The sequence below is a fragment of the Mytilus californianus genome, unplaced genomic scaffold, assembly GCF_021869535.1.
Source record: "Mytilus californianus isolate M0D057914Y unplaced genomic scaffold, xbMytCali1.0.p SCAF_2, whole genome shotgun sequence".
NCBI classification, from domain to species: domain Eukaryota; kingdom Metazoa; phylum Mollusca; class Bivalvia; order Mytilida; family Mytilidae; genus Mytilus; species Mytilus californianus.
This window is the reverse complement of record NW_026262668.1, coordinates 62788649-62814790: the sequence shown is the minus strand read 5'-3', so window position 1 is coordinate 62814790 and position 26142 is coordinate 62788649. Positions and strand designations below refer to the sequence as shown.

At 32.0% G+C, this 26142-nt stretch overlaps 1 protein-coding gene across 2 annotated transcripts in view; it reads left to right on the top strand.

Moving 5' to 3' along the window:
- Positions 1 to 744: 744 nt before the first annotated feature.
- The window catches only part of LOC127730205 (vesicle-associated membrane protein 4-like), a 64458-nt gene continuing 39060 nt past the window's right edge, over positions 745 to 26142 (top strand). The window contains exons 1-7 of one of the 2 annotated variants that reach the window (XM_052238490.1): positions 745 to 933; positions 9075 to 9121; positions 10438 to 10488; positions 11605 to 11705; positions 17202 to 17281; positions 17992 to 18043; positions 25356 to 25626. In XM_052238490.1, the coding sequence (XP_052094450.1) occupies positions 868 to 933; positions 9075 to 9121; positions 10438 to 10488; positions 11605 to 11705; positions 17202 to 17281; positions 17992 to 18043; positions 25356 to 25387 (429 nt within the window). In that variant the 5' untranslated portion in view covers positions 745 to 867 and the 3' untranslated portion in view covers positions 25388 to 25626. Of the gene's footprint in view, positions 934 to 9074; positions 9122 to 10437; positions 10489 to 11604; positions 11706 to 17201; positions 17282 to 17991; positions 18044 to 25355; positions 25627 to 26142 lie in introns of those variants that run through there. The other variant, XM_052238491.1, reaches the window with a different exon arrangement.

The window sequence follows — 26142 nt, the reverse complement described above, 5'->3', positions numbered from 1 at the left end:
AACATAACCAACAATTATATTCTCCAAAATGATTATTTACATGATTTTTTTTTTAAAACATAGACCTGATACTTATTTTGATTTAATATTTTTATAAGAAAATATCCAGTTTGACTGGAGAATACAAATGCCTGAAATCCTTAAAAAAAGTTCAGTAATACAACAGTAACCAGGATTTTTTTTTAGTTAATGTTGTTTTTTGTTGTTGATAATTTTCAGTAGAAACAAACTTTTGTTTTCCTTAACTTCTGAAACAGATTTTTCTTGGAGAGATTTTTAATCAAATTCATTTAAAAAAAATAATGTTGCTATAGACAAAAATATTAAGTTCTTTATGAATAATGTTATTTATATATCTAATTTAAATTAAATCTCCTCACTCTCTCATTTATTATGCTTGGTTGCTGCATAAGTTAGATAGCTTAAAAAAATTAGTGAGTTCATATATTTAATTTTAATTTGATTGATATCTATTATTTTTAAACATTTTTATTTTTTCTTGGACCAATAGATTCAGGTATTAGATTTATTTTACAAATACCCAAAGATCAAAATTGCTGGTTTTGTCATTCAGGAAAAAAATCTTGTAATTTTGATTATACCTGGAAAGTTGATGTGTGTCTTTACCGCTTGATTTTACAGACAATACATAACAGTAGTTGTCTCAATAAATCTTATATCATAAATGGTGATGAGATAGATTTTGTCGTACGCCGGATATATCATGTTAGAAGTAAATGTAGCCTCATCATTCACACGTTTCCGGTTTGATCACAACAAAACCTGACATCTGACATGGATTTCGATAAACCTCTATAAATCACCACAGGACTCTGTCATTTGACAAAAAGTCAATACTTGTATAAAATGCCACCAAAGTTCGTCAGACAACATGACAGTATGGATTCCAACCGTGCCAGAAGCGCTGAAACGGTATTGTACATAGCATCATCGTACCAGAAAAAAACCCCAAAAAACACTTTCTTTAATATTTTGAGTGTTGCACAGAGACCTACAACAATAAGAAAGAAAACACACATTCATGCAGAAGACGGTCATTGACATAGGGGTGTATGACAGATCAATAAAATTGAGGATGGAAATGGGGAATGTGTCAAAGAAACAACAACCCAACCAAAGAGCAGAAAACAGCCAAAGGCCACCAATGGGTCTTTAACACAGCGAGAAAATCCTGCACCCGGAGGCGGGCTTCAGCTGGCCCCTAAACAAAAATGTGTACTAGTTCAATGAAAGTGGATGTTACACTAAACTCCAAAACATAAATGAACTATATATAGCTAAAATAAAAAAAACATACATGTACAAGAATCAAGATGAGCACAAACGCTTGTTTCTGTATTGCTGAAATCCTCTTTGCCTAAATGTGGGAAAGGGCACTTAATGAGAGTACTAGTAGTCCTAGTCGGGCCCTGGACCCAGTGATTTATTTTCATTATGGCCCCGCCGTAGCGGAGGGGGCATTAAGTTTTACCCTTGTCCGTCCGTCTGTCAGTCAGTCAGTCAGTCTGTCCCTCCGTCGCAAAATTGGTTTCCGTTCTCTAACTTTTGTTTGCCTCAACCAAATGTTATGAAACTTATCCATATTGTTTATTACCACAAAACACAGAACAAGTTTGAATTTTGGTGACATCACTTTTACCGTTCAATAGTTATGCCCCTTTTCAAATGGAAAAATTGCTGAATATTTTCGTTTCCTCAACCAAGTGTTATGAAACTTATTCACAGTGTTTATTACCACAAAACACAGGTTAAGTTTGAATTTTGGTGGCGTTACTTTTACCGTTCTGAAGTTATACCCCTTTCCAAATGAAAAAATTGATGATTTTTTTGTTTCTGTTCTCTAACTTGAGTTTGCCTCAACCAAATGTTATGAAACTTATCCACAATGTTTATTACCACAAAACTCAGATCAAGATTGAAATTTGGTGGTGTCACTTTCACCGTTCTAAAGTTATGCCCCTTTACAAATGTAAAAATTGCTGAAAATTTAAATATTAGTTTTTGTTCTCTAACTTTAGTTTGCCTCAACCAAATGTTATGAAACTTATGCACAATGCTAATTACCAAAAAACACAGATAAAGATTGAATTTTGGTGGCGTCACTTCTACTGTTCTAGAGTTATGCCCCTTTAAAAATGGAAAAATTGCTTAATTTTTCGTTTCTGTTCTCTAATTTAAGTTTACATCAACTAAATGTTATGAAACTTATAAACAATGCTTTATTACCACAAAACTCCTTTATAATGTTATATGCAAGGGGGGGCATCATCTGTGTCCCATGGACACATTTCCCATATATTTATTATTGCTTTATCATTTAATATTAAGGTACTTTTTTTTAAATGGGCTATTTTAATTCCTCATGTGATGTGCGGGTGGGACATAGAAATACAAATCTGGGTGCATTCACCCAAAATCACATTTGCTCACATTCATGTTGGCCCCCCTTTTAGGTTTTCATCCCACACGTTCGCACCCTTTTTAGAGGTTATGTTTTGAATAATTTTTTAATCATGCTTTAGTTAGTGTATTGCTGTAAAATAAGCAGTTTTGATTTTGTGAATTATTTTAACGAAATGAATATTGTCGTCATGGTCATGATTCTGTAAAAGAAAGGTGGAAGATACCAAACGGCTATGAAACTTGTCATAATGACATCGCTACGACAACAGCGAATAAAACATAAACGGTCTACAAAGCACAATGAAGGTCCCAACATCCAGACCCTCTACCATGTTTGACCTTGTTGTATATCATTCTTGTCCAAACACACACAAGATCAAAGCGATTCAAAGGGCACAAGCTGTTAAAAACAATCATCTTTCGTGTTTTCTGGTCTTTCCTATTTAAAATTTTCATTGTATTTATTCCTACCAAACTAGCTACTTTTATTTCACTTTCCACAAAAGCTAGTTATAAAAGAAATCATGATTTTCATACACATTACAATACAATGTAATACCTAATTAGCTTTGTAAATTATCAATTAATAGTAATCTTGAATAATTAACATTTAATAATTAATCATGTAATCACCCAAAAAAAAAATTTCATTTAAAAAATTCACGAACTTTTATTCATGAAAATATAGATCTATTGATATATGCATCTGAAAATACATCTAATGATTCAACCTGTATTAAATAAAAAAAAAGGGTGCAAACAATCCAAGGGGGCCAACGTGTGGGGTGCTAACGTATAGGGTGTGAATATGTTTTGAGAGTGAACTGACCTGATACGTAGAAATACCAGCTGTCTGTCCGACTTCGTCCGTTTGTACATCCTGATCTGGTCTTGTAATGGCTCTCATGTGTACAATTCTTGCCAGGTTTATATCAGTAATGTCTCATTGAACTTTTCTTGATTTCTATAGAAGGGATTCATTTTATATTTGGTCTACAGCTGGATAATGTGTTGTAACGTGTAAGCAATTTTTGACATCTGCTGTGTAGCCACTTCTTGTTTGTGAATATTTTGAAATTTAACAACACCCAAAGTATACAGAAAATTTTTGTCGACCTTGTCTTGGGCTTCTATGGAAGGGAATGGTTTTATATTTGGTATGCAGTTTGATAATGTTGAGTTGTAGCATGTAAGACTAGCAATTTTTTCAGCTGCAGTGCAGCCACTTCCTGTTTGCCAATAGTTTGACAACACTCAAAGGAAAATTTTCATTAAAGTTTTCGTAGATTCAATGATTTTAGTGATTGATCAGTTATGCTTTAGTATACATGTACATGATACCTCAATCAAGTGTATGCAGCGACGCAGGTCCAGACACAGTAGTGATCTTGTTGTATCTTTTAAGATTTATTATTCATAAAAGAAAGATGATGTTGCCATATGTTCTATACAACATTTACTATATGATCTTGATCTTTGTTTTTCTTTTATTGACCGAGAGATGATGTTTTATATAAGTTGCCCTGTCCTATAATGTATGTTGTTATCATTTAGACAGATTTATGTTAAGGAAAATTTTACATTCAAATTGTCTATTTGTTTATAAAAATATGGAAATGTTTAAAAAGACCTGGTATGATTTCTTTGCAAACAGTTTTCAAAGGTTAAACAAAAATATTACATTATAAATCTTAGATTTATTAAGATGTTGATAAACCAAATCGTTAATGGTGTTTTTTTATGCCCCAGCCGTAGCTTTGGGGGCATTAAGTTTTACCCTTGTTCGTCTGTACGTACGTACGTTCGTCCGTCCGTATGACCCAAAATTGGTTTCTGTTCTCTAACTTGAGTTTGCCTCAACCAAATGTTATGAAACTTATACACAATGCTTATTACCACAAAACACAGATCAAGTTTGAATTTTGGTGGCGTCACTGTATCCGTTCTAGAGTTATGCCCCTTTATAAATGGAAGAATTGGAAAATTTTTAGTTTCCGTTCTCTAACTTAAGTTTGCCTCAACCAAATGTTATGAAACTTACACACAGTGCTTATTACCACAAAACACAGATCAAGTTTGAATTTTGGTGGCGTCACTTTAACCGTTCTAGAGATATACCCCTTTATAAATGGAAGAATTGCAAAATTTTTAGTTTCCGTTCTCTAACTTAAGTTTGCCTCAACCAAATGTTATGAAACTTATACACGATGCTTATTACCACAAAACACAGATCAATTTTGAATTTTGGTGGAGTCACTTTAACCGTTCTAGAGTTATGCCCCTTTATAAATGGAAAAATTGCAAAATTTTTATTTTCTTGTAAATATAAAGTAATTTATATTAAAATTGGAGTTATCTTCCTTTGTCCATGATTATAGTTGAATCAACTACAATCAATGCTTTATACAATGCAATGTTAAATTTTGACTTCCACTGATAAAACACAGATCAAGTTGAATTTGGGTAGTGTCACTTTAACCATTATTGAGTTATGCCCCTTTATAAATCAAAAGATTGCAAAATTTTTAATTTCCATTCTGTAACTTAAGTTTGCCCCAACCAAACATTATAAAACCTATACACAATATTCATTACCACAAAACTAAGATCAAGTACAAATTTTTTGTTTCCGTTTTCTAACTTTAGTTTGCCTCAACCAAATGTTATGAAACTTAACACAATGCTTATAACTACATAATACAGATTAAGTACGAAATAAGGTGGCGACACTTTTACCATTCTTGAGTAATGGTCCTTTATAAACATAAAAATTGCTGAATTTTTTAGTTTGTTTCAACCAAATGTTATAAAACTTATACACCACCGTTCTAGAGTTATGCGTGTTTACAAATAGAAAAATTGCTGAATTTTTAGTTTCTGTTCTCTACTTAAGTTAGCCTAAAGCAAATGTTATGAGACTTACACACAATGCTTATTACCACAAAACTCAGATCAAGTTCAAATTTGGGTAGCGTCACTTTTACCGTTCTTCAGTTATTTTTTTCTGTTCCATTGTCCGTTGAATAATCGGAACAATTCAAATGTGTGTCAACATAACCTTCAATTATTTATTTATGATACTGACCAGTCCGACCTCTTTCACAAATGTCATGCAAATATAAACTATCATGTTTCCCCTGATGGAACAGGAACTTTTCACCCTTTTTGAGCTGTTATCCCCCCTGGTTTTAGGTGGGGTTTGGGTTGAAGTGTACACTGAGTCTTTAGTTTTTTGTATGGTGCTTTGTGGACTTTTAAGTAAACTTTCCACTTATTGAAGGAAAATCCAATGATGTAGTTATAAAAATACCATTAAAAGCTTAACATCTAAGTATAATGCACAGCTGTTACACTTTAATAATTTGTTCAATAATTTATCAAACTGACTTAAATCATACAAGGTTACAAGGTTATAATGTACGCCTAGGTCTATATGCATACCGGTATATTATTATATTATTATATTATTATATCCTCAATATCTGTTCAAATGTTAAAAAAAAAAACCATCTAAGAATTTTAAGAACTTGGCTTATAACTTAGTAAGAAAATAAAATAAAATAAAAATACAATGTTTTTGTTGTTAAAATGTTTGTTAAAATTGTATTTTAACAAACATTTTAACAACAAAAACATTGTATTTTTATTTTATTTTATATTTTAACAAACATTTTAACAACAAAAACATTGTATTTTTATTTTATTTTATATTTTAACAAACATTTTAACAACAAAAACATTGTATTTTTATTTTATTTTATTTTATTTTAATTTAATAGTTCACTTCCATATATACTTACTTTCTCTTTCAATTGCTATTTACAACGTTACTCACCATAGCAACATTGTGACGTTTTAATTTTCTCAACCCGATTTTGTACCTCTGCATGATTTTTATACGACCGCAAAAAAATTTTGTGGTCGTATATTGGTATGACGTTGTCGTCGTCGTCGTCGTCCGAAGACACATTGGTTTTCGCACTCTAACTTTAGTTTAAGTAAATGGATCTCTATGAAATTTTACCATAAGGTTCAATACCACAAAAGGAAGTTGGGGATTGATTTTGGGGGTTATGGTACCAACAGTTAAGGAATTAGGGGCCAAAAAGGGGCCCAAAATAAGCATTTTTGTAACTTCCAGACATAACTTGTGTGTTAGTGCATGGATCTCTCTGACATTGTACCACAAGGTTCCATATCACAAAGGGAATGCTGGAATTGAGTTTGGGGGTAAATGCCTCAACATTTTAGGAATAAGGGGCCAAAAAAGGGGCAAAAAACAAGCATTTTTCTAGTTTCATGACAATAACTTGTGTGTAAGTGTATGGATCTCTCTGACATTGTACCACAAGGTTCCATATCACAAAGGGAATGCTGGGATTGATTTTGGGGGTAATTGCCTCTAAATTTTAGGAATAAGGGGCCAAAAATAAGCATTTTTCTAGTTTCATGACAATAACTTGTATGTAAGTGTATGGATCTTTATGAAATTGTACTATAAGGTTCCATATCACAAAGGGAAAGCTGGAATTGAGTTTGGGGGTAATTGCCCAAAACGTTTAGGAATAAGGGGCCAAAAATAAGCATTTTTCTAGTTTCCAGACAATAACTTGTGTTCAAGTGTATGGATTTCTCTGAAATTGTACTGCAAGGTACCATACATGTACCACAAAGGGAAGGCTGGGATTGATTTTGGGGGTAATTCCCTTAAAATTTTAGGAATTAGGGGCCATAAAGGGGCAAAAAACAAGTATTTTTCTAGTTTCAGGAAAATAACTTGTGTGTAAGTTTATGGATCTTTATGAAATTGTACTGCAAGATTTCATATCACAAAGGGAAAGCTGGTTTGAGTTTGGGGGTAATTGCCCATTAACGTTTAGGAATTTGGGGCCAAAAAGGGGCCTAAAAACAAGCATCTTTCTAGTTTCCAGACAATAACTTGTGTTCAAGTGTATGGATCTCTCTGAAATTGTACTGCAAGGTACCATACCACAAAGGGACGGCTGGGATTGAGTTTGGGGGTGATGAATCATAAGGGGGTTCAAAAAATTTGGGGGGGGGATTTTTTTTCCTTTTTTTCTTTAAAATTTTCCATTTTAATAGGTTATTTCTGATTTATATATAAAAGCAAATAATAATGATATAGTTTGAATAGGTAAATTAAAATTTTTTAAGTTCTTAGACCACATTCATTCTGTGTCAGAAACCTATGCTGTGTCAAATATTTAATTACAATCCAAATTCAGTGCTGTATCAAGCTTGAATGTTGTGTCCATACTTGCCCCAACTGTTCAGGGTTCGACCTCTGCGGTCGTATCAAGCTGCGCCCCAGCGGAGCATTTTATATGTATTGTTTTCTATCCTGATGACGGTGACCTAGCCACCGAAACATGTCAATCTCATTAAATTACTGGAGCATTCCTTAAAGTGTTGTTGTTACTGGACCTTCTACATTTAAATTTAATGATGAAAGTGTTTATCAAATTATGATTGTTATAAGAATATTAGTTAAATAGTGAATATTAATGAAAAATTAAGTTTTTAATATACCGAAAAAGACCTGATCATTTTGCTGATTGTTATTCAAAAAGTTATGAAGATTTTTGTTCTTATCTAATAATAATAATGATCCCTCTGATCATTTGTTGATTGTTCACGTAATTATCATTTCTTTGATATATCTAAAATACAATTATGCTTTACGAAAATACCAAAACAAGATAAATTTATTACAGTATAGGACCCTATTTGAGTTCAAGCTGATACAAACTTACAATTGGTGAATATATTCTTTTAACAATACAAGCTGATTAAGTAGCCCTTTGAAGTACCGACCTTGCAGCTAAAAAGTAACCAAAATGTATGGAACAAACATTTACATGATAAATGTTTCAATTTTTTTAATGGGTTATCTTTCTATTGTCCACAAATGACAAATTGTAAGGTATAATTGATTGTTGGTTGCTTTACGCCGCATTAGCACAACAAGGCTATATCGCGGTAAGGTATAAACAAATATATTTATCAAGCACCAAAGTCAAATGGAAACGTTATTAATGTCCCTGAGAAAGTCTTGTGCCCTCTTTCGGAAAACACTTTAAAGACAGAACAACTTTTTGTTAAGTAAAATTCCCTTTCAAAACACACTTCTGTCAAAACAATTAATGCATATATATAAGATTAGAACAGTATGAAAAAGTGTGGCAGATTTCAATATGGCTGAAACGACTGTGGCCGAATGGGTACTGTGGCCATAACCTATGGTCGAACTGGTTTTGTGGCCGAAATTCATGGTTTAGCCAAAGTCTCCATACAGAAATTTGTACTTCGTTGGACTTCAAATCCTTGGTTTAACTATACCAACAAAATTCCCCAAAAGTAGTATCCTACCAATAAAAATGAATCCACAGTATAAGGGTTGGGTCATTGATAAGTTCCTAGCCAAATGGTAATCAGTGACAAAATCATTACATATTTCAGCCTTATTAGACATATGGTTGAGTAACCTGATTACCCAACGACTTGATTTGTGTTCTTGTTTCTCAAAACATGCCAAGGAAAGGTTGTCTGCATTTGGATGACACTTTTATTTAACTTTTTACACAGCCTTTATATGTGTTAAATTTACCTTTTCATTAATTATTTTGCAGAGAGCACTTCTTGATGGAAATTCAGATGAAGAAGATTTCTTTTTGAAGTGAGTTTTTTTACCTGTAGCATTTATCTTTTAACTACTGAATTATGTCTTATTGAACAAAGGACCAATTATACATACATTTAGGCCTTTATTTTGCCTTATACATTGTATTCTTAAGATCTTTCATCCTAGGAACACCGAGACTGAGTTCAAAAACCTGCTCTTGGCAAGGTGCTCCAACTCCTGTCTTAATTGACTTGGATTGCCAGTTTTCCTACCAAAGGTTGTGGTTCTCTTGATGTACTTCAGTTTACTCCAGGAATAAAAACTGGCAGCCATTATTTAGCCAAGCGAGCTGAAAGTAGCATTAAACACCAACAATCAATCAATAAATTCTAGTTATAAGCATTGATTTAAAATAGGTGTACTTTTAACCTATAGACTAATTAATATATGCTTACCGGTATTTTGTCCAAAAAATAAAATTGAATCAATAAAATAATCTGTGTTTGTAGAAAAAAATTACTGACTTAAAGATTAAATAAAATGATTTGAAGGTTGAATTTCTATGTAATTGATTTTTTACTGTGAATTGGTTATTGTTTGTGTATCATGCAAATTATTAAAGCTGACATCACTTATGACAATGAGATAAGCTAAACAGCTAATAAAAAAAAGACTCATTAATCAAGAAAACATAGTCTAAGGTGTGTTTACACTCTGTGTGCAACAGGGATAATATGAGTCTGCCATGTCGCTGTTGGTATTGCTACCTTGTCGCAATGATGGGTAGTGATAAGTAAAGTAAAAAATAAATCGCATTGCATTGCAATCTCTTCTGGTTGCTAGTCTCATCCCTTTGGCACCAGGAGTATAAACCCAGCTTATTAAGGAAAAATAGTACAATTGTTGCTTACAATAGATTTACTTTAATCCTATAGTTAGATGGAAAAATATACAAAGCTTAGATTAAACTGTATTGGTTTAATTATTTATTCCTTAATGGATCTCAGAGTTAAAATATCTTTAGAATACAAATACATGTGCAGGTTTTTTTGGGGGAAATATAGAGAAAAAATATATGTTTCTAATTAAGGATAGACTTTTCAGTGATATAAGCATTATTCCAAACTTGTCCGTTCCATTGGATTTTTTTGTTCAAATTATAAATATATGTTGTTTTATGACACTTCTTTGAAATATGTCAGAAACCATGTGGTTTTGACTTTATGTCACTGCAAAGGAAGTATATTTAAACTGCAAAATTATGATGTTTTTAGTAATTTAGTATTTGAGGCTTTGCTGTTGTGCTAATAAGTAGGATTCGTATGCTGGGTAGTGTTTTTCTTCCTACAAATGTTTAAATCTATTTGTAGAGGTCCAAATGTCAAACCTGGAAATGTAAGGAGTGATCCAAAGATAAACAGGTAACTATTAAATCAAGGAATGGTCCAAAGATTCGTAAATAGTAAATTTCAAAATACAAAAAGGATTAAAGGAAGACTATGAAACTATAAGAATAACAGGCAAATGTTGGATCAAAGAGCTATGCAGGGTTAACAGTTAAGTACAGATAAATAAAAAAAATGTACACCAAAGGTTAACAGGTAAAATACAGATCCTCAGATTAACGGGTAAATGTAAGGCCAAAGAAGTACTTGAAATAACAGGTACAAGTGAGACTAAATTGTTACCCAAAATGTCAAAATCCATATATGGTCAAAAGATTAACAGATAAATGTCATCTGAGCATCAACAATAAATTTCCAGTCCTGTATCAATCATTATGTTTCACAATTTGTTTTGGACAAAAGGCTAAAATTTAGTTAAAAGCTTTCAACTCAAAAGCTATGCAAATAGTTTCAACAGTTTTTAAGAGATAGCACTTTATATCCTGACTTCAATCTGTCATCATCTAGAAGTTATGCTCAGAAAATATAATTTGATGAATGAAGTGTATCCTTTGTCTCTTAGTTAATAAATATTATATGTTATATCAAATAAAATAAACTTTATAATTATTGTCATTTGGTCTCATTGGCAATCATACCACATCTTCTCATTTTTATATTTTGGAAGGATTAGGACATGAGTTAGACATGTTAACTTAGACAAGGAAATAGTAAACAACCAAAACTGTATCCAGAATCTACCCTATGCAGTTTCGTAATAAAGTGTAATTTTGTCCCTGCCTATTAACCAACATGACTGCTAAGGGGAATAACAAACAGATGTTCCAGATGAAAAATATTTGATATAATATTGTTGATACATAAAGCAACTTGGCTAAGGATCCTACCATAAGATTTTAGAGGAGATTCTGAGAAACAAATTAAATATTATGTTTTCTTTAAAATATATACATTTGTATAATTTTTCACCCAATATATTTCTTAATGTCTAATCAGTGACCGAGTCTTGCTGTGGTCTGTAATTGTTCATATCTTTTTCTTTTGGTCTTAAATGAATAGTTTTCTCATTTTCATTCATACCACATCTTCTTGTTTTCATATAATAATTATTATCATTGATATACTTTATAGACTACAGGGCCAAGTGAATGAGGTTATTGATGTGATGCAGAACAATGTTGCTAAAATAGTTGACAGAGGAGACAAACTTGAAGATTTACAAGATAAATCTGGTAATGTTTGATATGTTTTACCTTTATGTTGCATGAATGTTGATGTTTGCATAAAAGGTACCTAAGGGAAACAGAGAGGAACAATAGTTTAGGGAGCGACCATTTGATTTTTTATGGGGGGCTAGGATGAAATTTGATAAAAAGGCAGGATGAGCAACTTTGCAAAAAAAAAAAGGCAGGATGACAAGTTATGTAAAAAAAGTCAGGATAAACTAATAAATAAAAAGGCAGGACTGAATAGAGTGAAAATTAAAAAGGCAGGACAGAGATTACAACTTAAAAAAAAAATGCAGGACAAAATTTTTCATCCTAGCCCCCCCCCCCCCCCCCCCCCCCCCCCATTAAAATCAAATGGTAGCTCCCTTAGGTCCAGATCTGATCTCATTTTACACACATAAGTCACATGATACATCAGAAATGTATGCAGTGTTGGGAACTGCATAATTTTGGTTAAAACTTTGTTTTTGTTATGAAGTTTTTATACGACCCGCAAAAATTGAAAATTTTTTGGTCGTATATTGGTATGACGTTGGCGTCGTCGTCGTCGTCGTCGTCGTCGTCGTCGTTGTCGTCGTCGTCGTCGTCGTCTGGCGTCGTCCGGCGTCGTCCGAAGACACATTGGTTTTCGCACTCTAACTTTAGTTTAAGTGAATGGATCTCCATAAAATTTTACCATAAGGTTCAATACCACGAAAGGAAGGTGGGGATTGATTTTGGGGGTTATGGTACCAACAGTTAAGGAATTAGGGGCCAAAAAGGGGCCAAAAATAAGCATTTTTGTAACTTCCAGACAATAACTTGTGTGTAAGTGTATGGATCTCTCTGACATTGTACCACAAGGTTCCATATCACAAAGGGAAGGCTGTAATTGATTTTGGGGGTAATTGCCTCAAAATTTTAGGAATTAGGGGCCAAAAAAGGGGCAAAAAACAAGCATTTTTCTAGTTTCAGGACAATAACTTGTGTGTAAGTGTTTGGATATTTCTGAAATTGTACTACAAGGTTCCATATCACAAAGGGAAAGCTGGAATTGAGTTTGGGGGTAATTGCCCGAAACGTTTAGGAATTGGGGGCCAAAAAGGGGCCAAAAATAAGCATTTTTCTAGTTTCCAGACAATAACTTGTGTTCAAGTGTATGGATCTCTCTGAAATTGTACTGCAAGGTACCATACCACAAAGGGAAGGCTGGGATTGAGTTTGGGGGTGATGAATCATAAGGGGGTTCAAAAAATTTGGGGGGGGGGGGATTTTTTTTTTCCTTTTTTTTTTCTTTTAAAATTTTCCATTTTAAGATTGGTTATTTCTGATTAATATTTAAAAGCAAATAATAATGATATGGTAGGAGATACACACCAAACAGGATGTGTAAATTATTATATAATAAGTATTGTGCAATAGCAAGAAATTTTCAATTGCACAGTATTGCACAATTGCAAGAAATCTTCAATTGCACAGTATTGCGCAATAGCAAGAAATCTTCTATTGCGCAATAGCAAGAAATATCCAATAGCACAATATTGCGCAATAGCAAGAAATTGTCAATTGTACAGTATTGCACAATAGCAAGAAATATTCAATTGCACAGTATTGTGCAAAAGAAGATACTTCGTATAAATTGCTTATTTCTTGATCAATTTCAATGGGGTTTTATTCTTGAATTCTTGGGGTTCTTTAATATGCTGAATCTAACCGTGTATTAAGTTTTTGGATTTTGGGCCCCGTTTTTAAATTGGTCCACATTGAGGTCTAAAGGGTCCAAAATTTAACTTTGTTTGATTTCATCAAAAATTGAATTATTGGGGTTCTTTGATATGCCGAATCTAACCGTGTATTTAGATTCTTAATTTTTGGTTCCGTTTTCAAATTGGTCTACATTAAGGTCAAAAGGGTCCAAAATTAAACTTAGTTTGATTTTAACAAAAATTGAATTTTTAGAGTACTTTGATATGCTGAATCTAAACATGTATTTAGATTTTTGATTATGGGCCCAGTTTTCAAGTTGGTCCAAATCGGGGTCCAAAATTAAACTTTGTTTGATTTCAACAAAAATTGAATATATGGGGTTCTTTGATATGCTGAATCTAACCATGTATTTAGATTTTTGATTTTTGGGCCCCGTTATCAACTTTGTCCACATTGAGGTCAAAAGGGTCCAAAATTAAACTTTGTTTGATTTCATCAAAAATTGAATTCTTGGGGTTCTTTGATATGCTGAATCTAACCATGTATTTAGATTTTTTATTTGTGGACCCGCTATCAAATTGGTTCATATTGAGGTCAAAAAGGTCCAAAATTAAACTTTGTTTGATTTCATCAAAAATTGAATTATTGGGGTTCTTTGATATGCCAAATCTAACCGTGTATTTAGATTTTTAATTTTGGGTCCCGTTTTTAAATTGGTCTACATTAAGGTCCAAAGGGTCCAAAACTAAACTTAGTTTGATTTTAACAAAAATTGAATTCTTGGGGTTCTTTGATTTGCTGAATCTAAACATGTGTTTAGATTTTTGATTATGGGCCCAGTTTTCAAGTTGGTCCAAGTTGGGGTCCAAAATTAAACTTTGATTGATTTCAACAAAAATTGAATATATGGGGTTCTTTGATATGCTGAATCTAAACATGTATTTAGATTTTAGATTTTTGGCCCAGTTTTCAAGTTGGTCCAAATTGGGGTCCAAAATTAAACTTTGTTTGATTTCAACAAAAATTGAATATATGGGGTTCTTTGATATGCTGAATCTTACCATGTATTTAGATTTTTTATTTGTGGGCCCACTATCAAATTGGTTCATATTGAGGTCAAAAGGGTCCAAAATTAAACTTTGTTTGATTTCATAAAAAATTGAATTATTGGGGTTCTTTGATATGCCAAATCTATCCGTGTTTTTAGATTTTTATTTTTGGGTCCCGTTTTTTAAATTGGTCTACATTAAGGTCCAAAGGGTCTAAAATTAAACTTAGTTTGATTTTAACAAAAATTGAATTTTTGGGGTTCTTTGATATGCTGAATCTAAACATGTGTTTAGATTTTTGATTATGGGACCAGTTTTCAAGTTGGTCCAAGTTGGGGTCCAAAATTAAACTTTGTTTGATTTCAACAAAAATTGAATATATGGGGTTCTTTGATATGCTGAATCTAAACATGTATTTAGATTTTAGATTTTTGGCCCAGTTTTCAAGTTGGTCCAAATTGGGGTCCAAAATTAAACTTTGTTTGATTTCAACAAAAATTGAATATATGGGGTTCTTTGATATGCTGAATCTTACCATGTACTTAGATTTTTTATTTTGTGGGCCTGCTATCAAATTGGTTCATATTGAGGTCAAAAGGGTCCAAAATTAAACTTTGTTTGATTTCATCAAAAATTGAATTATTGGGGTTCTTTGATATGCCAAATCTAACCGTGTTTTTAGATTTTTATTTTTGGGTCCTGTTTTTTAAATTGGTCTACATTAAGGTCCAAAGGGTCCAAAATTAAACTTAGTTTGATTTTAACAAAAATTGAATTTTTGGGGTTCTTTGATATGCTGAATCTAAACATGTGTTTAGATTTTTGATTATGGGACCAGTTTTCAAGTTGGTCCAAGTTGGGGTCCAAAATTAAACTTTGTTTGATTTCAACAAAAATTGAATATATGGGGTTCTTTGATATGCTGAATCTAAACATGTATTTAGATTTTAGATTTTTGGCCCAGTTTTCAAGTTGGTCCAAATTGGGGTCCAAAATTAAACTTTGTTTGATTTCAACAAAAATTGAATATATGGGGTTCTTTGATATGCTGAATCTTACCATGTACTTAGATTTTTTATTTTGTGGGCCTGCTATCAAATTGGTTCATATTGAGGTCAAAAGGGTCCAAAATTAAACTTTGTTTGATTTCATCAAAAATTGAATTATTGGGGTTCTTTGATATGCCAAATCTAACCGTGTTTTTAGATTTTTATTTTTGGGTCCTGTTTTTTAAATTGGTCTACATTAAGGTCCAAAGGGTCCAAAATTAAACTTAGTTTGATTTTAACAAAAATTGAATTTTTGGGGTTCTTTGATATGCTGAATCTAAACATGTGTTTAGATTTTTGATTATGGGACCAGTTTTCAAGTTGGTCCAAGTTGGGGTCAAAAATTAAACTTTGTTTGATTTCAACAAAAATTGAATATATGGGGTTCTTTGATATGCTGAATCTAAACATGTATTTAGATTTTAGATTTTTGGCCCAGTTTTCAAGTTGGTCCAAATTGGGGTCCAAAATTAAACTTTGTTTGATTTCAACAAAAATTGAATATATGGGGTTCTTTGATATGCTGAATCTTACCATGTACTTAGATTTTTTATTTTGTGGGCCTGCTATCAAATTGGTTCATATTGAGGTCAAAAGGGTCCAAAATTAAACTTTGTTTGATTTCATAAAAAATTGAATTATTGGGGTTCTTTGATATGCCAAATCTATCCGTGTTTTTAGATTTTTATTTTTGGGTCCTGTTTTTTAAATTGGTCTACATTAAGGTCCAAAGGGTCCAAAATTAAACTTAGTTTGATTTTAACAAAAATTGAATTCTTTGGGTACTTTGATATGCTGAATCTAAACATGTGTTCAGATTTTTGATTATGGGACCAGTTTTCAAGTTTGTCCAAGTTGGGGTCCAAAATTAAACTTTGTTTGATTTCAACAAAAATTGAATATATGGGGTTCTTTGATATGCTGAATCTAACCATGTATTTTGATTTTGGACATTGGACCAGAATAGGTAAATTAAAAAAATTGAAGTTCTTAGACCACATTCTTTCTGTGTCAGAAACCTATGCTGTGTCAAATATTTAATCACAATCCAAATTCGGAGCTGTATCAAGCTTGAATGTTGTGTCCATACTTGCCCCAACTGTTCAGGGTTCGACCTCTGCGGTCGTATCAAGCTGCGCCCAGCGAAGCATTTTATTATAAACTCTTTTTATGCTAGGATTTCAACCAAACTTTGATATACATGAATAAGTATAAAATGTCTTTTCTAATTGATTCTCATTGGCGAATGTTGGGTAAAAACTGACTTGTTTAAAAAAATCACAAATTTAAAAAAAGTTCTCCTTTATGAAAATTGATACATAGGTATAATATGCTTTCCAATTCGATTCTCCATGTCAAAATTATGGTACAAACTTATTTTTTTAAAATTAAAAATTTTAAGAACCATGCTAGGAATTCAACGAAAATCATTATGTTGGTATAATTTGCAAGTCAAAATTTGATTCCCTGCTACAAAAATTATTGGTTGCTCATTATTTACAAAATGGCCGCCAAAATATGTAGTGCTTGGATTTTAACAAAACTTTTATGTTTCTAGTTGTTTTAGTGTTTGTAAAATGTTATGTTTTAGGAGCAAACATGTTGACAAAATATTTTCAGTATAACACCATTTACAAGATATTTATTGTAAGAAATGTGATTTGCATGTCAAAATAAAAAAAAATTATGCCTTCTTTGGTGAATCTAATTTATAGAAAATTTAAGTGACCATGCAGATATGTTCAGAACAAGGGCTAAAGGTTTACACAGACAAATGTGGTGGAAAAATTGTAAGGTAGTAATTTTATATAAGAAGCTGAAAAATTATGAAATATTAGTTTAGGCCAATTAATAATAGTTGTTCCTAAAAAGGATAACAGGAATTATTGAAAATATTTGATAGTTCAATTGGCCCAACCAGCCACCAACATCTGACTTTTCTAAAAAAAAAAAAAGTCTAACAACAATGAACAACACATGGTTCAGGTGGCCTGACTTGGTACATGCACAAGTCATAGCGATTGAGAGAACATATAAAATTGCTGGGAAGCGTTGATGATTTTAAAGAAATATAAAGCAGTGATGAATATTAATACAATATACAAACAGTTTTTAGCTGAATTGAGATGTAGGTTGAACTCTGCTCATTATATGATGGATGCTGTCTGGACCAATAGTTCAGTTTTCAGATAATATCTTTGAGCAATAAATAATATCTTTATTAAACTTAGATTGATAATGCTCACTGGGGTAACAAATTTGCTTAGTTTTTTTTGTGTTTTTACGTTTGTTTAAGTTCATCAGAAAAAAGAAACCAACAGAACCCAACACAAAAAAACTATTCAACATATTGTCCATCATTACAATTAAATAGCTGGACACTTCATTTTGTTAAACAAGGAATATTTTCTTTATCATATCTCTCCTATTTTTATCTTTTACACAGTGTGGTGCATAAAGTATGAAAAACAAAAATTGTCAGGTTTTATTATTTTTTTTTTTTAGATGAAAATAATAATTGCTGTGGTGATTTTAATATTACTTGCAGTCATAATCAGTAAGTAAATATTGTGTATTTGAAATATAAATAAGATTATGTTACCTGAACACATTTTTTCAGTCAAAATGTGTAATTGGCACTTTAGTGCAGAAAGGACATTTGTCATATTACTTTGATGCCTTAAACACGTTGTAATTGACATATTTGACCAATGATGAGCGTTTTAGACTTAGTATGAGGACAAAATAAATGGTTCCCATTTATTAAAACTCCCATTCATAACTTCTGTAGTGATTTTCCTTCATAAAATTTTTGCAATGGCATTAATTTGATTTCATATTTTTGCCAGAGGTGAAGGATTTGCAATAATAAATGCATACAATACATTAATTTCTGAAATTTCAGTAGATGAACCCAAGCAATTATCATTAAATATATCAGACTTGCCCAACACACTTTAAATCTATATCACACTCATTACTCCCTGTAATAAAGAAGGACAAACAGGGAACACGAATGTAACTATTAACCTTGGATGACACAAACCCAATAGTTATGTTGGGTCCCTTCAATTTTTAAGTGTCAGTTCTACCTGCTGCCTCCACATTAAAGCTGTTAAAAAGCATTGTGTGTCATATCATTAATGAAAAACTTCTGCATAATTAATGGAGTTGATACACTTTACCAAGATAAATATATTAAAAATAAGGAGATATGGGATGATTGCCAATTAGACAACTATCAACCATAGTCAAAATCACATAGATGTAAGCAAGTAGCAAGTATAGGTCACCATACTGCTTCAACAATGAACAAAACTAATACTGAATAGTCAGCTATAAAAGGCAAACATGACAAAATGTAAAATAAAATCAAAAACAATTGCAAAACAGCAACCAACCACAACAACTGAATTACAGGCTGCTGGCATGGAACAGCCATGGTTTTTTTTTGTTGATTTGTAGTATACACATGTATATGTTGATATACAACAGATGTTGTAGTAACATACAATATTTAGCCATTTTTACATGTTGACGACAACAATTTAAAAATTATTCACATGCAAATGTGACATTTAATATATTTTACTCGATAGTTTCTATACTGCTCTAATAGATCAATTTGAAAGAAAAAAAGAAAGGTCCATACCTTCATTCTCTCTAGCATTTTAGATATGGCAAGAAAATTAAATTAATAGTTTATAGGAGTGATGCGTTCCAAGTGCTCTTCTGGATTTACTTTCACCAGGAACGCTCAAAATAAAAAATAAAACTGGCTTTATGACCAAAGGAGCCCCGAAAAAAGTAGCCAAATTCATCTAAGGTAAACTTTTTGTTTCATCATAATTTCTAAATTATCAACAGAGAATTTAAGAAGAGTATATTATGAATCATGTTAAGAACTGAAGCAATGACAACATAAATTTAAAGTTTTTGACCTTTAAGCAAATGGACAGGAAAGTGGTCATGCAATTTAATGTTTTGAAGAGAATAGTAAAGCAGCATAGATCAGGCTAGACTTACTACAGAGAGTCTAAGTATCTCAGCAGAAACGTGAATTTTAAAACTTATGGCAGGTATTAGAAGTGTTGCATTTCAGTCATCATGTTTGCAAATTTCAAATTATCAGACTGAAAGGCATCATTTTGTGGATTTATTTTCAACGGGGAGTATTTTCTAACATTCCTTAAATGTTTTTATTCGCCTGTTTACGGGACGTATTATGGTATACCGTTGTCTGTCTGTCCATCCGTCATCAACATGTCTCAAAAACGCTTTAACCAATTTGCATGAAACTTTGGTGAATTGTTTATATCTATTGACGTGAGCTCCCTTTCAATTTTTATAAAATTTTAGATTTCAAGTTTCCGAGTTATGGGGTGTTATTCATTAAAAAAGGGGGATTTTCCAGTTTTCGGACAATAACTCAAAAATGCTTTGAGCAGTTTTCATGAAACTTTGATGAATTATTCATATCTATTGACGTGAGCTCCCTTTTGATTTTTATAAATTTCAGATGTTACGTTTCCAAGTTATGGGGTTTTATTCATTAAAAATGGGGGATTTTCCAGTTTTTATACGACCGCAAAAATTGAAAATTTTTTGGTCGTATATTGGTATGACGTTGGCGTCGTCGTCGTCGTCGTCGTCGTCGTCGTCGTCTGGCGTCGTCCGAAGACACATTGGTTTTCACACTCTAACTTTAGTTTAAGTGAATGGATCTCCATGAAATTTTACCATAAGGTTCAATACCACGAAAGGAAGGTTGGGATTGATTTTGGGGGTTATGGTACCAACAGTTAAGGAATTAGGGGCCAAAAAGGGGCCAAAAATAAGCATTTTTGTAATTCCAGACAATAACTTGTGTGTAAGTGTATGGATCTCTCTGACATTGTACCACAAGGTTCCATATCACAAAGGGAAGGCTGTAATTGATTTTGGGGGTAATTGCCTCAAAATTTTAGGAATTAGGGGCCAAAAAAGGGGCAAAAAACAAGCATTTTTCTAGTTTCATGACAATAACTTGTGTGTAAGTGTTTGGATATTTCTGAAATTGTACTACAGGGTTCCATATCACAAAGGGAAAGCTGGAATTGAGTTTGGGGGTAATTGCCTGAAACGTTAAGGAATTGGGGGCCAAAAAGGGGCCAAAAATAAGCATTTTTCTAGTTTCCAGACAATAACTTGTGTTCAAGTGTATGGATCTCTCTGAAATTGTACTGCAAGGTACCATACCACAAAGGGAAGGCTGAGATTGAGTTTGGGGGTGATGAATCATAAGGGGGTTCAAAAAATTTGGGGGGGGATTTTTTTTTTTTCGTTTTTTTTCTTTTTTTCCTTTTTTTTTTCTTTTAAAATTTTCCATTTTAAGATTGGTTATTTCTGATTAATATTTAAAAGCAAATAATAATGATATGGTAGGAGTTACACACCAAACAGGATGTGTAAATTATTATATAATAAGTATTGTGCAATAGCAAGAAATTTTCAATTGCACAGTATTGCACAATTGCAAGAAATCTTCAATTGCACAGTATTGCGCAATAGCAAGAAATCTTCAATTGCACAGTATTGCGCAATAGCAAGAAATATCCAATAGCACAATATTGCGCAATAGCAAGAAATTGTCAATTGTACAGTATTGCACAATAGCAAGAAATATTCAATTGCACAGTATTGTGCAAAAGAAGATACTTCGTATAAATTGCTTATTTCTTGATCAATTTCAATGGGGTTTTATTCTTGAATTCTTGGGGTTCTTTAATATGCTGAATCTAACCGTGTATTAAGTTTTTGGATTTTGGGCCCCGTTTTTAAATTGGTCTACATTAAGGTCAAAAGGGTCCAAAATTAAACTTAGTTTGATTTCAACAAAAATTGAATATATGGGGTTCTTTGATATGCTGAATCTAACCATGTATTTAGATTTTTGATTTTTGGGCCCCGTTATCAACTTTGTCCACATTGAGGTCAAAAGGGTCCAAAATTAAACTTTGTTTGATTTCATCAAAAATTGAATTCTTGGGGTTCTTTGATATGCTGAATCTAACCATGTATTTAGATTTTTTATTTGTGGACCCGCTATCAAATTGGTTCATATTGAGGTCAAAAGGGTCCAAAATTAAACTTTGTTTGATTTCATCAAAAATTGAATTATTGGGGTTCTTTGATATGCCAAATCTAACCGTGTATTTAGATTTTTAATTATGGGTCCCGTTTTTAAATTGGTCTACATTAAGGTCCAAGGGTCCAAAATTAAACTTAGTTTGATTTTAACAAAAGTTGAATTCTTGGGGTTCTTTGATATGCTGAATCTAAACATGTGTTTAGAATTTTGATTATGGGCCCAGTTTTCAAGTTGGTCCAAGTTGGGGTCCAAAATTAAACTTTGTTTGATTTCAACAAAAATTGAATATATGGGGTTCTTTGATATGCTGAATCTAAACATGTATTTAGATTTTAGATTTTTGGCCCAGTTTTCAAGTTGGTCCAAATTGGGGTCCAAAATTAAACTTTGTTTGATTTCAACAAAAATTGAATATATGGGGTTCTTTGATATGCTGAATCTTACCATGTATTTAGATTTTTTATTTGTGGGCCCGCTATCAAATTGGTTCATTTTGAGGTCAAAAGGGTCCAAAATTAAACTTTGTTTGATTTCATCAAAAATTTAATTATTGGGGTTCTTTGATATGCCAAATCTAACCGTGTATTTAGATTTTTAATTTTGGGTCCCGTTTTTTAAATTGGTCTACATTAAGGTCCAAAGGGTCCAAAATTAAACTTAGTTTGATTTTAACAAAAATTGAATTTTTTGGGTTCTTTGATATGCTGAATCTAAACATGTGTTTAGATTTTTGATTATGGGACCAGTTTTCAAGTTTGTCCAAGTTGGGGTCCATAATTAAACTTTGTTTGATTTCAACAAAAATTGAATATATGGGGTTCTTTGATATGCTGAATCTAAACATGTATTTAGATTTTTGATTTTTGGCCCAGTTTTCAAGTTGGTCCAAATTGGGGTCCAAAATTAAACTTTGTTTGATTTCAACAAAAATTGAATATATGGGGTTCTTTGATATGCTGAATCTTACCATGTATTTAGATTTTTTGTTTTGTAGGCCCGCTATCAAATTGGTTCATATTGAGGTCAAAAGGGTCCAAAATTAAACTTTGTTTGATTTCATCAAAAATTGAATTATTGGGGTTCTTTGATATGCCAAATCTAAACGTGTTTTAGATTTTTAATTTTGGGTCCCGTTTTTTAAATTGGTCTACATTAAGGTCCAAAGGGTCCAAAATTAAACTTAGTTTGATTTTAACAAAAATTGAATTCTTGGGGTACTTTGATATGCTGAATCTAAACATGTGTTTAGATTTTTGATTATGGGACCAGTTTTCAAGTTGGTCCAAGTTGGGGTCCAAAATTAAACTTTGTTTGATTTCAACAAAAATTGAATATATGGGGTTCTTTGATATGCTGAATCTAACCATGTATTTTGATTTTGGACATTGGACCATAATAGGTAAATTAAAAAAATTGAAGTTCTTAGACCACATTCTTTCTGTGTCAGAAACCTATGCTGTGTCAAATATTTAATCACAATCCAAATTCAGAGCTGTATCAAGCTTGAATGTTGTGTCCATACTTGCCCCAACTGTTCAGGGTTCGACCTCTGCGGTCGTATCAAGCTGCGCCCAGCGAAGCATTTTATTAGACAATTACTCAAAAATGCCTTGAGCAGTTTTCATGAAACTTTGGTGACTGGTTTATATCAATTAAAATAACCTCCCTTTAGTTTTTTATGCCCCCGCCGTAGCGTTGGGGGCATTCAGTTTTACCCTTGTCCGTCTGTATGTACGTACATACTTCCGTCTGTACGTCCCATAATTGGTTTCTGTTCTCTAGAGTTTGCCTCAACCAAATGTTATGAAACTTATACACAATGTTTATTACCACAAAACACAGATCAAGTTTGAATTTTGGTGGCATCACTTTAACAGTTCTAGAGTTATGCCCCTTTATAAATGGAAAAATTGCAAAATTTTTAGTTTCCGTTCTCTAAATTAAGTTTGCCTCAACCAAATGTTATGAAACTTATACACAATGCTTATTACCACAAAACACAGATCAAGTTTGAATTTTGGTGGCATCACTTTAACAGTTCTAGAGTTATGCCCCTTTATAAATGGAAAAATTGCAAAATTTTTAGTTTCCGTTCTCTAAATTAAGTTTGCCTCAATCAAATGTTATGAAACTTATAAACAATGCTTATTACCACAAAACACAGATCAAGTTTGAATTTTAGTGGCATTACTTTAAGGGTTCTAGAGTTATGCCCCTTTATAAATGGAAAAATTGCAAAATTTTTAGTTTTTGTTCTCTAACTTAAGTTTGCCTCAACAAAATGTTATGAAACTTATACACAATGCTTATTACTACAAAACACAGATCAAGTTTGAATTTTGGTGGCGTCACTTTAACCGTTCTAGAGTTATGCCCCTTTATATATGGAAAAGTTGCAAAATTTTTATTTTCTTTTAAATATCAAGTAATTTTTAAAATTGGAGTTATCTTCCTTTGTCCATGATTGAAGTTGAATCAACTACAATCAATGCTTTATACAATGCAATGTTTAATTTTGACTTCCACTGATAAAACACAGATCAAGTTGAATTTGGGTAGTGTCACTTTAACCATTATTGAGTTATGCCCCTTTGTAATCGAAAGATTGCAAAATCTTTAGTTTCCATTCTGTAACTTAAGTTTGCCCCAACCAAACATTATGAAACCTATACACAATATTCATTACCACAAAACTAAGATCAAGTACAAATTTTTTGTTTCTGTTTTCTAACTTTAGTTTGCCTCAACCAAATTTTATGAAACTTATACACAATGCTTATTACTACATTATACAGATTAAGTATGAAATTTGGTGGCGACACTTTTACCATTCTTGAGTTATGTCCCTTTATAAACATAAAAATTGCTGAATTTTTCGTTTCCATTCTCTAACTTTAGTTTGTCTCAACCAAATGTTATAAAACTTATACACAACGTTCTAGAGTTATATGTGTTTACAAATAGAAAAATTGCTGAATTTTTAGTTTCTGTTCTCTACTTAAGTTAGCCTCAACCAAATGTTATGAGACTTACACACAATGTTTTTTACCACAAAATTTTTGGGAAGTGTCACTTTTACCGTTCTTCAGTTATGTCCCTTTATAACTATATGATATGCAAGCGGGGGCATCATCTGTGTCCACATGTGGACACTATCCACATTTATTTTTCTGACAAATACTCAAAAGTTCTTTGAGCAGTTTTCATGAAACTTTGGTGACTGGTTTATATCTATTTAAGTAACCTCCCTTTGGTTTTTTTTATAAATTTCTAATATGACATTGAGGAGTTCTGGAACTTTATTCTTTGAAAAAGCGACGGGTGTATCATGCGCTCATGGCGCAGCTCATTATTGCTTATACTTTGTTTCCACTAACCAATCAGTTGATTAGGACTTAACTCAATTCTTATTGGGAAATATAGTTTATTTTAAGTTAAAATACTACATATTTTAGAAGAATCTTAATTCAAAAGATTATGTATTTTTCAAGTGATTTTTTTTAATGAGAATAAGACATTCTTTATTCATATATAAAAGCTATAGACCTGAAAAAAATTTGCTTCAATTGGAAGGCTCAGTTTAGCAGAGTTTCACTTTAGAAGTTAGAGATTTTCTTGTGTACATATGCATCTACTTACTATTTACTTTCATGCAGGCAGAGGTAGACCACCATTTTTCATATTTTCTATTTATTTTTTGTCATTGATTAAAATTTATCTTTTCCTTAATTTTTTTCAGTTCCAATCATTGTGAAGAGTTCACAGAACTGAAAATTGGTGCAGAAATAATAAGATTGGTGATTTTCGAGACATTTTATTTATTTATTTCATTTTACTGTGATGCCACTCTGTTAACAAAATATTTTATGTATATGTATGACTTGTTATTATATGTAAATTTTGAATTACAGTTATATTATGTTTTATGTTTAATTATCTTTTATTCATTACAATATTTTAATGATTGCATATTGAAAAATGCATTAGACCATAATAAACAATGAAAAATCCTTGATTCTCATCCAACTCTTTTGAAAAATAGATAGGGTTTGATTAACAAACATTTAGCAATAGTTACTTCCTTTGTGTGCAGTCAAATAAGAACATCAACAATATATCCCTCCAAAATGGTGGCTCAGGGAAGTAACTAAAGCTCAGATTACGTCATTTGAATCTTTCTATTGGGGCTGGTAGATGAATTTTATTTCTTTATTTTTACATAATTATTGGAAATTATTTACTACATGTACTAAGATAAAAAACCCAGAAAAAAACAAAACTCAATACCAAATAAAATGGGGCAGGATTATAATTTCCTTAGGCTAGTAATCAAAATTAATCTCATGTTTATAATGATTCCAACACGATATACTCTGGTCATTTTCAAAACATTTAAAATTGTCTGAAACCACTAAGCTGATGTGATGCAAAGTTGTCATGCCAGGGCCTTTAAAAGCTTAAAATAAGATATGGGTTTGTCTCTTTGTGGAAGGCTGTACAGTGAAATATAGTTGTAAACATCCACA